Source organism: Canis lupus, chromosome 9 (genome assembly GCF_048164855.1).
Source record: "Canis lupus baileyi chromosome 9, mCanLup2.hap1, whole genome shotgun sequence".
NCBI classification, from domain to species: domain Eukaryota; kingdom Metazoa; phylum Chordata; class Mammalia; order Carnivora; family Canidae; genus Canis; species Canis lupus.
The window spans coordinates 45,859,684-45,875,429 of record NC_132846.1 but is presented as its reverse complement, the minus strand read 5'-3'; the positions used below and the strand labels follow the sequence as shown (position 1 = coordinate 45,875,429).

At 46.8% G+C, this 15,746-nt stretch overlaps 1 protein-coding gene across 1 annotated transcript in view; it reads right to left on the bottom strand.

Moving 5' to 3' along the window:
• Positions 1-402: 402 nt before the first annotated feature.
• Positions 403-15,746, bottom strand: part of TTC9 (tetratricopeptide repeat domain 9) — a 33,877-nt gene continuing 18,533 nt past the window's right edge. Inside the window, exons 2-3 of the mRNA XM_072839120.1 lie at positions 6,885-7,067; positions 403-4,721 (exon numbers count right to left, since the gene is read on the bottom strand). Coding sequence (XP_072695221.1) covers positions 4,642-4,721; positions 6,885-7,067 — 263 coding nt within the window. The 3' untranslated portion in view covers positions 403-4,641. The remainder of the gene's footprint in view (positions 4,722-6,884; positions 7,068-15,746) is intronic.

The following is a 15,746-nucleotide window of genomic DNA, read 5'->3' as shown; positions in this document are numbered from 1 at the left end:
GTTCATGTTGCTTTGGGAGTACAGACCATGGGGTCAAGGAAAGCTTTCAAGCAGTGATGCCAACTGCTTGAAAACTTGGCCAACTAGGCAGAGGGAACAGCATGGAAAGGCCCAGAGACCCAGAGTAATGGGTTTGGGGAATCTCAAGGGGTTGTGCAACAGTGGATTGCAGGGTACTTTTGGAAGAGGATCAGGAGGGGAGCCTGGAAGAGTCAGTGGGAGAAATTACATGGAGGACCTGTGTGTTATGCTGAGCTTAGGCCTTTATTCTAAACATGGTGAGGAGCCACTAAAGATGTTTAAGCTGTGGATGACATAATGAGATTGTGTTTTAGAAGGGGAACTCTGACGGAAACAAGAGGGTGAACCATAGACAGAAGGAGCTGGCAACAGAGATACAAATTAATTGCAGAATTAAGAATTTATGTGTGTCAAAAAGCACCATAAACAAAATTTGAAAGCAAAGCACTTGGAAAGCATTATTTGCAATGTTTCTTGACAAAAATAATATTCTTAATAAAATTACATATTGATAATAAAGGTAAACATACCAATATCAAATAAATAGAAAAATCACAAAGAAACAAGTACAAATGGTCAGTAGGCATTTGAGGATGTTATTCACTAATAGTCAAAGAAGTGTGAGTTCAAATAACATTGACATACTATTATTTTCATACCGGACTGGTAAAGATTTGGTAAGTGACAATACCCACTGTTAGTGAGGTTGCAGGGAACAGGGCACTCTCAAGCCTGAAAATAGGAGAGTGTAAAGTTTAGTACAAACTTTCTGAGGGCGGTTGGCAACATATATCAAAATTCTTAAAGATAGCCAAGCAATTTCCTTCTTGGATTTTATCCCAAGGAAATAGCCATAGGTGTGTGCAAAATTTAGCTATAAGAATGTCTGCTGCAACATTATTTACAATAGAGAATGGGAACAAATGAAATAATCACTAGAAGGAGACCAATTACAAAATGAGAGTCTATCCGCATAATGAGGATGCTGTTGAAAAAGTTTGAGAGACGCACAAAAAATGTTTCGCTCATGATATAGTAAGTGAAGTAGCAAAAGGTGCAAAAAGTGTGTCTGATATGCTACCATTTGTGACAAAAGAATATATACACATATATTTGAAAATGCATAAATGTTTCTGGAAGGATGTACAGTACAAGTAATTGGAGGGAAACTAGATGCTGGCAGACAGGGTGGGAAGGAGATTTACTTCTTACTGTAGGGCTTTTTGTCCTTTTTGAATTTTGTATCTGTGTATGTACTACATATCTAAAATATAAATACACATTTTGAAAAGTAAATTACTAAAGAGTATATACAGTGTAATCCAGTTTTTGTAAAAACAAAGCAAAACAAAACTGCATGGCATGTGTACATTTATACCAAAAAGAACTGAAAAATAAGTCCAAAAGAATAGCAATGTTTGTCTTGGGTGATAGGATGACGGGTTGGGGTTTGTCTTTTTCTTCCCCCCACTAAAATTTCTACAATACACATGTGAAGCTTTCATGACAATAGCAAGAAAAGTATAATTTTTTTCCCCAGAGAGTCTATCACAAAAGTCCAAGCAGGAGATGACAAAGCAGGTCAATTCCAGGATTAGTGCTCCAGGTATAGTTCAGCAGTGACATCTGCAAACAAAGCGTGTAATTAAATCACAGTCCCTGTTTTGGAGAGGGATGGGAAACAGGAAGCTGGAAGGTCTGCTGAGGTGAATAGACTTGATTTTGCTTAACAGCTTTCTGAAGTCTCTGATGGACAAACACAGCAAATTCAATCACTCCACCCCAAATATCGAACAATACCCCCCAGGCAACTTTTTACTTTGGGATCACTTAACTTTGGGTCACAGTGAATGGATTCCAGTAAGCATGTGTAAGTGAACCACCAGATGGGCAGATGGCCTGTGCCCAGGGTTGTCCTCACCTGGTGCTGGTTTTCCACCTTTCTCTGTAGAGGGATGTTGACAAACTTATCCCCATCTGTCCAGCTCTGCCTCAATTTACTAGCTGAGGCAAGACCTCTCTCTTGCTCCATCTTGGGAATAGCCTGATCTTTCCTGATGGTATGAAGACCAAAGGAAACCCTATTACTCTGAACTGGTTCTGCAGTCCGCCTCTGACCTACCTCATCCTCATCCTTCAGACCCTGACAAGCAGTTTGTCAACTCACAAGCTTTCTGGGCTGGAGGCTTGGGAGCGGGGGAGGGGCAGGGGAGGTTTGCACATCTGCCTATGCTATGTATGCTGCAGGAGGGTTCTGAGTGGGGGACGTGTGGAACCATTCTGGAAGAAGAGAGCAGAGGGAAGGATATGGTAGGGGTGGGGAGAATGTGGCAGCTATAACAGCATTTTCCTTTTCCTCTTCCCCAGAAGTAAGCTATAGGCAAGCAACTGTGGGCCCCTGGATATTTCTAGCACCTTCTTGAAGCCCCGTTGGAAGCCTTTCAGGAGCTATGTGAATATAACCTGGACTGCTGGCTTCTGGGTCCCTCAGCAGTGATTAACTCCTGCAGAGGTAGAACCTCTGATTACACAAAGAACCCATAATTAACTTTGTGTTTCTTTTCAATCTCTACCTATAATTGTGAACCTTCCCCAATGCTGGGGGGGGGGGGTGGGGAACCTCTAGGTGGGTTTGGATAGGCGCTGACATCAGAAAGTAGAATGAATAATACACAGAAATAACTTCTAGGTCTCAGTTGTCTTTTTCCTGGCCTGTCACTGCCCTGACCACTAGCGAGTCTGGTGTTAGGGATCTTTTTTAACCTTGGGCTAAATACAGAGGCAGCCCACGTATCATCATTCGCATAGTCAAGGCTCTTCAACTTAATATGCACTGTCCTGCTCTCCAGTGATTGTAACGGCTCAATATAATACTTTGTAGAGCAGCAGCTAACTTTAGCATAGTTAGTAGCTAGAGCTCTGGAGTCAGACAGACCTGGTTCAAACCCTAGCTATGTCACTTAAGGCCATATAACCTTGGGAGAGTTAATGTTTCTGGTTTTCAGTTTCCTTATCCACCTAATGGGAATAGTATCTCACAGGGTAATAGCAGGAAAGAAATGAGATTATACATGTAAGGGTCTGAGGATAGTGCATTTAATAAATGCTAACTATTAACATTATTGCATCTGTATATATTTTAATTTGTACAATATTGTCTCACTAATCACACAAAAAAATACACGAAAGTGCTTTGAAAAATTTAAAGCATCATATAAATTAAAGGTGTCATTGGTGATAATCTCATATGAGTATTTCTCAACTGTTCCATCTCCTTAAAGACCGGGACTACATCCTATGTCCCACGGCGTATTGCACAATGATAGGCAAACAATAAGCCCTCAGTAAATGTTTCGTATTTGACTGAAGCAACATGGCAGAGCGTAAAGAGCATAGATATCAGGAGACTAGGCTGGGATAAAATTAGTTTAAGGCAGGAGAGCCAGTCTGCAGTATAACTTATTCATTCAACAAATATTTGTTGAACACATTCTATGTGCGAGATATTGAGTCCAGATAATTTCATCAAAGGGAGGCTGTACAAGTTCCCACAAAGCCAAGTCCCTGGGCAGTCTCCACAACGCCAGCCCACTCTAATGCACAAAGGCAGCAGCCAACATTGTTTACCACTGGACAAATGGCCCCTTGCTTTGGGGGTAGCCCCGTCCTGCCTGGCTGTAAGTAGCTCTGACTCAGAGTTGGGGGAGGGAGTGACAGTGAGGGAGCGGGCTGCTTCCCACAGAAATGACAGGAATTGCTGCCTGTTAATTTATTTTTATTTACACTCACTCAGTCCACAGTTCAAAGCCCCAGGCTATACAATGCTCCTTCCCCTAGATGTCCTCTCCCCTCCCCTGCGTCACCTGTGTACGCGCTCAGGCCTTGGCCCGCTTCACCCTGCCCCTCCGCTGTCACAGCTGCCTGCTGGGTGGGAGCACGGGGAGATGGTATGTGTGGTCACCAGAGGGCACTGAGAGTGGGCTTCAATGGCATGTGAATCCTGGCAGTCTCAGATCCCCGAGTGGGGGAGAAGCCAGCAGGGGCGAGACAACAAGTGGAGGGAGGGAGGCAGGGGGTGAGGTTACCGGGGCTGGGCGTGGGGAATCCAGTGTACAAATTCACAAACACCAATGCTTCTGGTGTTTGTCTCATCCCTGGATTTGTCACGGCTGCCTTGAGATGCTCTGGTGTGTCCGGAAGGTGTGGAGGGATCCGGCCCGTGGGCCGCAGCCTCTGGGGTGGTTGTACCTGTCGGGCTCTGTCTCTGTCGGAAGCACTGGCCAAAGTCAAAGCTGCAACAGCACGCTCAGCCCGAGTAAGAGTCCTCTCCAGCTGTCCCTGAAGAAGTTAGGTCCCTCTCTGCAGCGGACTCCCTACCAGAGAGGGGGAGTCTCCATGGCAGGCCACCCGCCAGACCCCAAATCTGCACGTCTCCTTTTCACACAGGGAGCGGACAGATTGTTGAGGGCAGCAGGAGGAAGAAGGAGGAGCCGGAAGAAACGGGGAGAAGGGAACAAACCCCAGGAGAGGCCCTTCACCAGGGGCCGCCTGGAGGTCCCCGCCCTGGCGCACGGCTGCAGCTCCAGCTCCGGCTCCAGCTCCGGCTCCAGGGAGGTGCTGTTACATGGCTTCCTTCTCTCTCTGGGAGCATCTGCTGAGCTTCATCTCCGTCAGCTGGATGTACCGAATCACGTTGGTGTCTGCGAGGAGAGAGAACACCTTAGGGAACACCCGTGGGGGCAACTGTTGGGTCTACGCAGAGTCGGGTTGGACGTACGTCTGCAGATGGTGGCCCGCTGGGTCCAGGCACGGGAGGGGGCCGCCAGGACTCCGGCCCTCTCCTCCACCGCCCCCTACCAGCTGCAGTCGCTGGGTCCCAGGGGGCAGACAGTTAGGAGAGGAGGGCGGGACTCTGGCTTCCGTCGCTGTAGCAGCCTATACCCCAGTGGCGCTCCATGTGCGCAGCCGGTGGGGACCCTGCTTGGGCTTCGACCTCAGGCACGTCGCCCACTTCTCCGAGCCTCCATTTCTGAACATCCACTTTGTGCTTGTTACCTTCATCCCCTACTTAACCTCATCACAATCCTGCAAGTACGGAGCCTCATCCTGGCCGGGACAGAAGGGAGAACTGAGCCCTCGGGGAGAGTGAGACGCCAGGGAGACGCACGGTTAAGTGGTGCAGCGGACTCTGCAGCCTGCCTCTCCGGGGGAGCATAGCACCTTCTTCATAAAACTGCTGTGAGGATCAGACCAGAAAAGTCTAAAAGGGCTTCATGCCATGAGCAATAAATATTAATTGAATGTAAATTTTTTTAGTTGAAGAGTTTAAAATGACTTTGCTTCCTTGTCTTGGTTTTGTCCTTATCAGTAAGGTCAGGCAACCACCTCACCAGAAACGGAGGTGTTTCCTCCAACTCTAGGCATTAAATTAGTGAGTAGGGCATGGCTGGGTCAGTGGCCTAGCTCTACACACACCCGAATATGAGGGTTACGGGGCTGCCTGGCATGTTATACTTTGGGAAGCAGAAATGAATGCTGGCTAATACTCAAAAATGCCAGGTGTAGCATCCAGAACAGTGCTGGCATATATAGGAGGTGTTCAAGAAAATTCTGTTAAATGAGTCCAGTGCTCAGTCCTCAAGTTGCTTATGTAGAACATAGAACAAATCGATGACACATAAAAACAAAGATATGGGCATTCGTTAAGGATATAGAAATGAGTAGACATTCGGATATTTTGCAAACTGATCCTGAAGTTCTTAAATTCTTCTTGGAAGGATAATTACATTTAAAAAAAATCACCTCTGTGAATAACAATGGTAACACCAAGTCACACTCGTTGTTTAAATATTACCTCCTCTGAGGGCAGCCCGGGTAGCTCAGCGGTTTAGTGCCACCTTCAGCCCAGGGCATGATCCTGGAGTCTCAGGATCAAGTCCCACATCGGGCTCCCTGCATGGAGCCTGCTTCTCCCTCTGCCTGTGTCTCTGCCTCTCTCTCTATGTGTGTCTCTCATGAATAAATAAATACAAATCTTTAAAATTAATTAATATTAAATAAATAAATAAATATTACCTCCTCCGAGAAGCTGTTCCTGACCACCTGGCCTAAAACAGCAGCCCCTTTACTCCTGACTCTTTTACTCGGCTTTATTTTCTTCCTAGCACTTACCACGGCTAACTGTAACATTATCTATCTCTCTGTTTGTTTACTGCCCATCTGCCTCCGATATAACATAAACTTCTCGAAAGTGGGAGCTTCCTTTAGTTCACTGCTATCTACCCAGCCCCTAGAATAGTTCCTGACCCATGATAATGACCCCGACCATGATTATGACCCTGCTCATAAATGTCTGTGGAATGAATGAATGGCTGAGCTGGTGGATATGACTTTGAGTGAACGGTCCAGGTAATGCAGACTCTAAGAAACGGGACCTGACCAGAGAAGTCAGAGCATGCCTTCTAGAAGATGCTAAGCTTAGCACCAAGAGTAGCCATTCCTATTCTGTCCTGCCAACTGGAATGTGAGATCCTTACAAGTTAGGGGCTCCATCTTCTCATCTATGTCCTTGGTGCCCAGCACAAATCACGGCACCTAAGAATTCAATATGTAGTTATTAAGTGGAGAAAGCTGGATTCTGGATTGGAAAAAAAACACAAAGAATTCCCTATTCTCTCTGAAAAGGGGTACGCAAGCCCCCCGGGACCCGGACCCCAGGCAGATGCATGGACTGTTGACTCTCCTCATTTCAGGTCCCGGCCCACGCCTGGCCCTGCTGGCCATGACAGCATGCACCACAACGGGAAGGCCTTTGGAGCTGCCAGAGGAGACTGGTGGTACAAAAACAGCAGTTGCCACCTTACCTGTTGGCTGTCGAGTCCTCGCTTCTTTCAGGTAGTAGAGTGCTTTGTCATAGTCTCCCAGGTGGTAGAAGGCCACACCGGACCGGTAAAGGGCCTTAAAGTTCTCTCCTTCCTTCTTCAGGACTTTGAGGCAATACTCCTTGACTCGCTCGTAATTCACCAGCTCAGCCTGGAGCAGGCACGCTATGGACGCAGGGAGAGAGAAGGGAAAATGCTATCAGCACGCCAGACTCTCATTGTCTTTCTGTGGGTCTTTCTCCCTGCCCAGAAAAGATTTAGTAGTGTTGGGGCTTTATGCTGGGGGTACATGCCATGGGATCTGTCATCAAATAAACCAGGGTCTGGGACCCACCTTCAAGCTGTGTGACCTTGAGTGAATTATTTAGCCTTGTATTATAGGTTGAATTGTGTCCTCTCCAAAAAGATGTGTTGGATCCTAACTCCCAGATCAGAATGTGACCTTATTTGGAAACGGGATCTTTATAAAAAGATAATCAAGTTAAAGTAAGGTTGTTGGAATGGGTCCGAATACAATATGAGTGGCATCTTCACTATAGGGGCGCCTGGGTGGCTCAGTCGGTTAAGCGTCTGACTTTGGCTCAGGTCATGGTCTCAGGGTCCTGGGATGGGGCCTGCAACCTGGAATGGGACCTGTGACCTGGGATGGGGCCTGTGTCATTGGGCTCTGCACTCAGCAGGAAGTCTGCTTCTCCCCACCACTCTCACGGTGAGTAGGTCATGAGGGCTGAACTGTCATGATTGGGATTAGCGCTCTTTTAAGAAAGACCTTAGTGAGCTCCCTTTCCCTTGCGCCATGAGAGGACACAGTAAGAAGACGACTGTCTATGAACCAGGAAGCAGATTCCCCCCAGACTCCAAATCTACTACCTTGATCTTGGACTTTCTAGCCTTCAGAACTGTGAGAAATAGTTTGGTTTGAGCCTCCTAAGTCTCTGCTACTGTCATAGCAGCCCAAACAGACTAAGATAAGGGAGAAGTTTGGACAGAAGACGGAAGTACACAGGGGTGACACGATGGGAAGAAACACAGGAAAAAGATGGCCAGCTGAGGCTGGCAGGGACCCATGGTGGGGACCCTTCCTATTTTCTATCAGCCACCTTGGAGTAAATCATCTCTTGTTGAAGCTTTCTCTCACCAGCAATCAGCTACGGGGCCAGGAAGCTCGCGAGACCCTGGAGAGTGATGCCCTCTTCCCCTGTGTGCCCAGTGGCCTCCCCTACTTCCCCCAACTCCCCGCCCTGAGCTACGTACCCCTCCATGTGATCACACACATGGTTAGTAGGGATTGAGCAAAGATTGTGTTATACACATTGGAAGGATTACTAGAAAGGAGGAGGGGGAAAGGCAGGGAAAGGCACTTGTCTGCTTCTTCGAAGTGAATAAAAAGGGACATAGGTGGCATGGGTGCCGGGGTGTCTCAGTTGGTTGAGGTTAAGTGTCTGTCTGCCTTAGGCTCAGGTCATGATTCTGGGGTCCTGGGATCGAACCCTGCGTCAGGCTCCCTGCTCAGTGGAGAGTCTGCTTCTCCCTCTGCTCCTTCCCTTGCTCATGCTCACTCTCTCTCTCTCTCAAATAAATAAAATCTTTTTTAAGAGAGAGAGAGAGAGAGACGTAGGAGGCGAAAGTGCTCTTCCCGCCAAGACCAGACTGGGTGGTGGGAGAGAAGGCTGATGCCCGCTCCCTGTGCTCAGATTCCTCCCACGTGGAAGGAGCCGTTCTCTCTTTGGGATAGAAGCAAGTCACTGATTTAAATCTTCAGAGGTCTAACTTCAGCTGTTTTGATCCTTTAAATAACTCCCAGAGATAAGAATTGCTGATTAGGAGATCAGACCTTTCATTGGACATTTTGGGCAAGAAAAAAATACCCACCCACATCCTTTTTGCCGACTGAGGGGGAGGTGAACCACACAGTCTGAAGTTGAAGGTGTGAGAACCAGGAAGTGCAAGAGAATCAGCCCAGATCTAGAAACTGACCCATCAGGTTTCACAGGCCCCAAGGGAGAAAACCAAATAAATAGACAGAAGTGATAGGCTGCTACCCTCCTTGGGCGTGGGCATCTGTGGTCACAGAAAACCCGGATGGGCTGGCAGCCGAGAGTCCATCCCACTGAGCCGATGCCACCAGTTCCCTTTCTTTCCTCTCCTCCCCTCCCTCCGCTGTGGGGACCCCTCCCACCCCCAAGCCCTTGGAGCCCACCCTGGGGCTCCACACAGCTCTGCGGATGGGAAGGGGTTTCTGTCAAGAGGTTCTTGTGCAGCAATCTCACTGCTACCTGTGTGGGACTCAGCTCTAACACCTGATCCCAGAACTAAAGGATTTCCTGTCTGGGCTTCCATGTGCCGCATCTGGTGTCCTCTCTGCCCAGGCAGGGCAAACCTCTTCCTGTCCATCTTCAGACAGACACTTCTGTTTGCTGACCTGAGCAGTATAGGAAATGGGCCTTCATTTCTTTTAAAAACAGCTTTCAATTGCCTAAAATGAGGGTGGGGTGGTGGGGGAAAGGAAGCAAAGAGGCCTGGAAATGGAAAAGATCTTCCTCTCCCAGGGGAAAAGAAAGGCTAGCCATCAAATTCTGGGAATCCTTTATTGAAAATGTTTTGAATTCCCTTGTAGATCCAGATCCTGTGGGAACTGTGATACCTGGAGGTGGACCAGGTTTCAGATCTCATGGGAGGTGGGGCCAGGCAGGTTGCAGGGTGTGGGGCCCCTGCTGACACCACAGGCAGAGTCCAGGAAGATGGACAAATCTAGAGTCAGCCTGGGTCCAAATGGGCTGCCGTCCTGAAAGCTGGGCCGGGGGTGGAATCCAGGCAAGACACCTGTGGTGCCAGCCAGAGCTCTTAAGAGGGTCTGAGATGGAGACGGTAAGAAACAATCTGGAAAGCTACCCTCAGCCCTACCTATAGGTGATTTTTAGATGCCCCTGTAGTTTGGGTGGGGAACTATTTGGGGTTCATGTAACAAGCCCAAGGGAGAGGTAAGATGGGATGTTTATAGGCACATCCTTAGAGTGGAGAAAGTTCAGGAGAGGTTGCCTGGCAGTCTCCTGATGTTCCTTCTGCATCCCTATGTCCACTCCCCAGAGCCCATGGGCTGTGGTCACATAATCCCCTTGCCCTTGCTTCCCCTCACTGGTTAATCCCTCAGCCTATGTCAGAGGTGGTGCTCAGTACCTTACTTGTACTATGTCTTTGCATCTTCACGGTAACTATGAAACAGGTTCTATTTTGATGCTTCTTTTGTAGATGATGAAACCCATTCCAGAGAATTTAAGTAACCTGCTCAAAGTCACTCAAGTAGGGTGGAAGAATTATGATATCTATCCCTTTCTGCCAGGATCTCCAGACTATTCTCTTGACCATGGGTATCTGTGGATCTGTGCCTGAAGCCTTCCAAAAGCCATGTAACCCCTGGTGAAAGCCACATCACCTGCGTAAACTTTCTCTGTGTTCCAGGGTCGACAAAGTGAAAAAGCAATAGCTAACTTCACTGGGACCCTGTACAGAGTGCTGGGGTCAGTGTTGAGCCGAAGGCTCCGTTCTGTCCTGGAGCTAATAGGCTGGTGGGGAAGGTAGATGTTCTATTATCTCGAATATTCCCATGTGCCAAGACTGAGAAGAAGGGAAGAGAGGGAGTATACTGAGGAGGGGCCCTCAACCAACATAAAGTATCATGGGAGGGCATCATAGAAGAAGCGGTATTTAAGCAGGGCTCTGAAGACTGAATGTTTCTCAACCTTAGCACTCTAAACATTTTAGGCTGGGGAACTTTTTGTAATAGGGGGATGCCCCATGACATCCCTGGCTTCTATCTACTAGATGCCAGTTGTGACAACCAAAAATATGTGTCTAGATATTGCAAAATGTCCTGTGGGGGGACAGTGATCTAGGTGGAAAGGAGCAAAAGATTTCTAGGCAGAACCAATAGAGAAAGAGGTTGGAGCAGGGGGCGGGGGGTAGAATGACTTATTCAAGGAGTTTTGAGGAACCATGCCTGACTGGAGCAGAGAGACTGAAGGGAAGGGTAAAAGGGAGGGAAGTTGGAAAAACAAGAGGAGACCAGGACACCCAGACCCCTCTGGTCCATGGTGACGATCTAGGACTTTATTCTTAGTCACTCTGAGATGATGAAATGGTTTCTCTAGGTTGATTCAAGTGGAGGCAGAAAGACAGGAGAGAGGCATAGGTTTAAGAGGCATCTAGGAGACAGAATTGACTAGCATTAGGGAACCTCTGAAATATTTTCCCTCCACTGTTACATTCATGTGGTTAGAGCCCTTCATTCAAGAGGGCTTACTTAGACTGCCATTTTGGATTCACTGATGATTCAGAAATTTATTCCACATTGTTGTAACCTAGTCTGTATTTGAATTAAGGTTTATGTACACAGTCTATGTGCTCTGCTATATGGAATGGATCAATATTTTAAAGAGTACTAGGCTGGGAATCAGAAGAGCTAAATTCTAGCCCCACCTTTGCCACTAGCCAACAGTATGAAAATCACTTTCCCTTTCTGGGCCTCAGTTTCCTAGTTATAAAAGGGGGGACCTTCACTTGGCTGAATAATCTCTACTCTCCATTTCAATCTAACAGCCTATGAATACAAATGCTGGCCACGTAATAGAAGGACGACATTGTTTCACTGGTTCCCTTTCAAAAGGAATTCTGTTCTCCCTACTACTTATGGTGAGGCATCTTCTGTTGGGGATGACACTCAGAACTTGTAGGGTAGTGATCAAAAGGGTTTCTGTAAGACAATTTTCCCTCTACATGGAGCCTGTTTTTGGTATTGGTTTTGGTTTTGGTTTCGCATAGAGATTCCCAAGGCCAGGCTCTGGGGCAAGATCTTCCCAGAAGGAAGTAAGCTCTGCCTCTGTCAGTGTCTCAGCAGAGGAGGCTATGAATTTGGGAAGGCAGGTCTCATGCTGGATGGAGAGGGAGCTTGTTCTCACGTATGGCCTCAACTTTGGGTATATATATTTGGATTCAAAGATGTAGTCATTCGGTGGCAGAAGGGGTACAAAATGGGGAGACATGTCCACAGCGGACATGTGAAGATGGGCCTGGGCTTCCAGACAACCATATTTGGAAGCCCTTTTGAGAGAAATGTTATTAACCTTCTGGTCTCTGGGACTTTCAATGTGTTTAAATAAATGCTACAGCTTGGAATCAGCCAAGCTATGAAGAATTCAGAGAAGCTTACAGTCATGGGTGAGAAAAGGTCCTAGAAGAGAAAAGCCTTCCCCAAGCTTGCAATGGGGACAGACATGGTGGACAGTGAAAGTTACAGGAGAAAGTTAAATTTGGGGCAGCCCCGGTGGCGCAGCGGTTTGGCGCTGCCTGCAGCCCGGGGTGTGATCCTGGGTACATGGGATCGAGTCCCACATCGGGCCTCCTGCATGGAGCCTGCTTCTCCCTCTGCCTGTGTCTCTGCCTCTCTCTTGTTCTCTCTGAATAAATAAATAAATAAATAAATAAATAAATAAATAAATCAATCTTTAAAAAAAAAAAAAGAAAGTTAAATTTGGGGGCAAGAATTGGGCTGTAAATGTCTAATGATCCTTTGTACATGGAGAATCTTCCACTGTGAATCTTGGGTGGTTAGGGTATGGTTTTATGAAAGGAGCTGGTGGTCTTCCTTAGCTCCACAAAGGGAATCCATGGTAGGAAAGGCTAGAGAATCAGCAACTGAGAACCCTGCTGCACAGTCATGTACTCGGGACAGTGGAAATCATATGTTTGACGTTCCCCAAAGTAGCCACACTGAGACCTCAGGCTAAAACATGTCAGGTTCTACTGGCTCTGGCACCTGCTTTGTTTTTATTTTTCCTGGTACACACAAGGCATAGTGACTGCCTGGGCAAAATGCCACTCACTGGCATGAGATGAAGGGAAGCTGGATGAGAGGAGGAAGAACAAGTTCATGCAGCCATTGGTTTTCTTCTTACAACTGATTCGCTATAGTTGCCCCGCTGCCCAGAAGGGAAAAATGAGCTGGATGGGCGGGAAGGAAAGACCAGACTGGGGCCAGGAGAAGGAGGTTGCCTCATTTTGCGGGTTGAATTGTGTCCTCCCCAAAAGAGATGTTGAAGTCCTCATTCTCAGTATCTTAGAATATGATCCTATTTGGAGTAAAGGTCTTTACAGAGATAACGAAGTCAACATGAGGTCACTAGAATGGGCCTTAATTCAATACAGTTGGCTTCTTTATACAAAGGAGAAATTTGGACAGAGACACACACATATAGGAAAGACGATGTGAAAAGACATAGGTAAAAGGTGGCCATCTATAAGCCAAGGAACACTAGGCTACCAGAAGCTAGGAGAAAGGCATGGAACAGACTCTCCCTCACAGCTCTCAGAAAGAACCAGCCTACATACCTTGACCTTGGACTCCTAGCCTCCAAAACCGTTAACAACAGCCTTCTGTTATTTTAAGCCAGTTTGTGGTGCTTTATTATGGCAACCTTAGGAAACTAATACACTGTGCCGGTTATTCCTTCGAGAGGTGGGCTCAGGAAGTGGCTATCACATTACTTGGGGGAAAATTTCTCAAAAGTGGGTAAAATCTTTGGTTTTCAGTTTTATTTTAAGGAGCAATGGCATAGTAATAAAGTGGATGGAATTTGAATCTGGATGTAGGTAACACTCAGAATATTTAACAACTGGAACAGGTCATAGCCAAACCAAAGAGGCACATAATATTGTGCCAGTTCTGGGGTGTCCTGGCTGAACATCAATTGCGGATCTGGAGATACAGTCCTGGGCTGTGGTCCAAGCTCTGCCACCTACTAGCCCAGGCCGTTGGGCATGTTACTTAATCTCCCTTGGCCTCATTCTTCTCATGTATTAAATAGAGATAATAATACCTATTTTCTGGGAACTCTTGTGAGGATAAAATGAGATAATTCATGTATGTTATATGCTTCACACAGTGCTGGGCACAGAAACGGATTCTGATAAATGCTAGCTCTTTAGGAAACCATTTGTCAAACATGGTTTCCCCAGCAACAATGTACATTCGCAGGAGAGAATCTCCATTTTGAGTCCTACATGCAGTGTGTGATACATACACAGAGCTAAAGCATGATTTAAAAGCAAATTTTCAAGAGTAGGTCAGAGACATTGTGGTGGGTGATTTAGAGGGTCTTCCTATGGCAGAGCAATGGGAATTTGGCCTGTGTGGTGAAATGACAGAAATTATACTTGTGAGGCTCCAAATCCAGGACTGCAATGACCCACCCATGAAAGTGCTGGTTTTCCCCTCTACACACATAAATGATTGCATTCAGGGTTCTGAAAACAACTCTCTTCTTTTGATTTCTCATTTTTGTTTCATGATTGAGGGTGTACATAAACTCACGTTTGCTCCAAGTGTTACCCAAACCTAGGTTTGATGCTTGGCATTACCTATCAGTTTTCTTTTCAAAGGTGTATTTTTTCTATTGGGAGCATGTGGGTACATGCAGAGAATATGACAAAAGTAGCTTTGCAGGGATCCCTGGGTGGCGCAGCGGTTTGACGCCTGCCTTTGGCCCAGGGCGCGATCCTGGAGACCCGGGATCAAGTCCCACATTGGGATCCGGGGGCATGGAGCCTGCTTCTCCCTCTGCCTGTGTCTCTGCCTCTCTCTCTCTCTCTCTCTGTGTGACTATCATAAATAAATAAAAATTTTTAAAAAAGTAGCTTTGCAGCCAGAAAAGTGGACTTAAAGGAAGGCATGAAGAGGGGCTCGGGTCTATTCTCACTTACACATGAAACAGCCCTGAGTTAACAGGTGGTTCTACCCTCAGCTCTCTACACCCCCCAACAGCAAAGAGTAGTGCTGCTGCCCACACCTGCACCTGCTCCCTCACTGCAAACAGATGAATGGGCTCCATGGTCAGTAACTGGCTGACATCTTTATGGATGGGGAGGGGATGGACCCAAAGTAGCTGAGCTCCTCTGGGGTCCTAATAATTCAGGAGAGGTAGGAGCTCTAAACACCAGCAATGGCAGGAAAGTTAATAGGCCTAGATCTTGACTCTATAGGGCGTTAGAGAATCTGGGAGGGAAGAGGAAAGTATTTTTAGCAGAGAAATTGCTGGCCAGTTTCAGAGCCTCTGAGCTAGCTGATTCAAGACAATGTCCCTGGCACTGGCATTCATGCGAGTGTCCTTGGGTTAAGACACCTCACCTCTCAGGACTGAACTTGCAAGTGCATAAACATAAAGATCATTATGGTTGCTATCCACCTTTTCCTTGAAGGCTTGCTAGCAGGATGAAAAAAGTCTGACATCTGAGGAGAACCCTCGAGACAAATGTTTCACATTAAATCATCTGTGGAAACTTGTTTAACACGGAGATCCTGGACCATATGCCCAGTCATGCAGGTTCCAAAGGAATAGGGTGGAGCTCACTAATACACATTTTTCATTAAGTCCCCAGTGGGCACCTGCAGGGGCCCTTTACCTCCTGAGCTGGTAGTTTACGTTCTAGCATTTTGGATATTAGTTTCTTAAGGACCATGTAGTTGGTTAAACCTTGAGAACCCAGCACAGCCGTGAGGAGTTCGAGGATTACCCACGAGGCCAGACAGGTCCCAGATGGCCAAGTCCTAGAGCTGGAAAAAATCTGCACATGTGGGAAAATAATTGTTCTCAGACAGATGATCAGCTGGTGACATTTTGTTTTTTTCTCTTCCTAGTGATTAGAGATTTCTGACTGGAGGACAGAAGCCCAGGCCAAGGAAATGGGGAAACACAGCAGAAGGCTAAGATGCTCCATGATGAGCTCAAGAGAATCTAGCCTTGTACCAGTGGGCAGTGTTCCTCAATCTTTCTAGAAAGATAATAAGAGTAA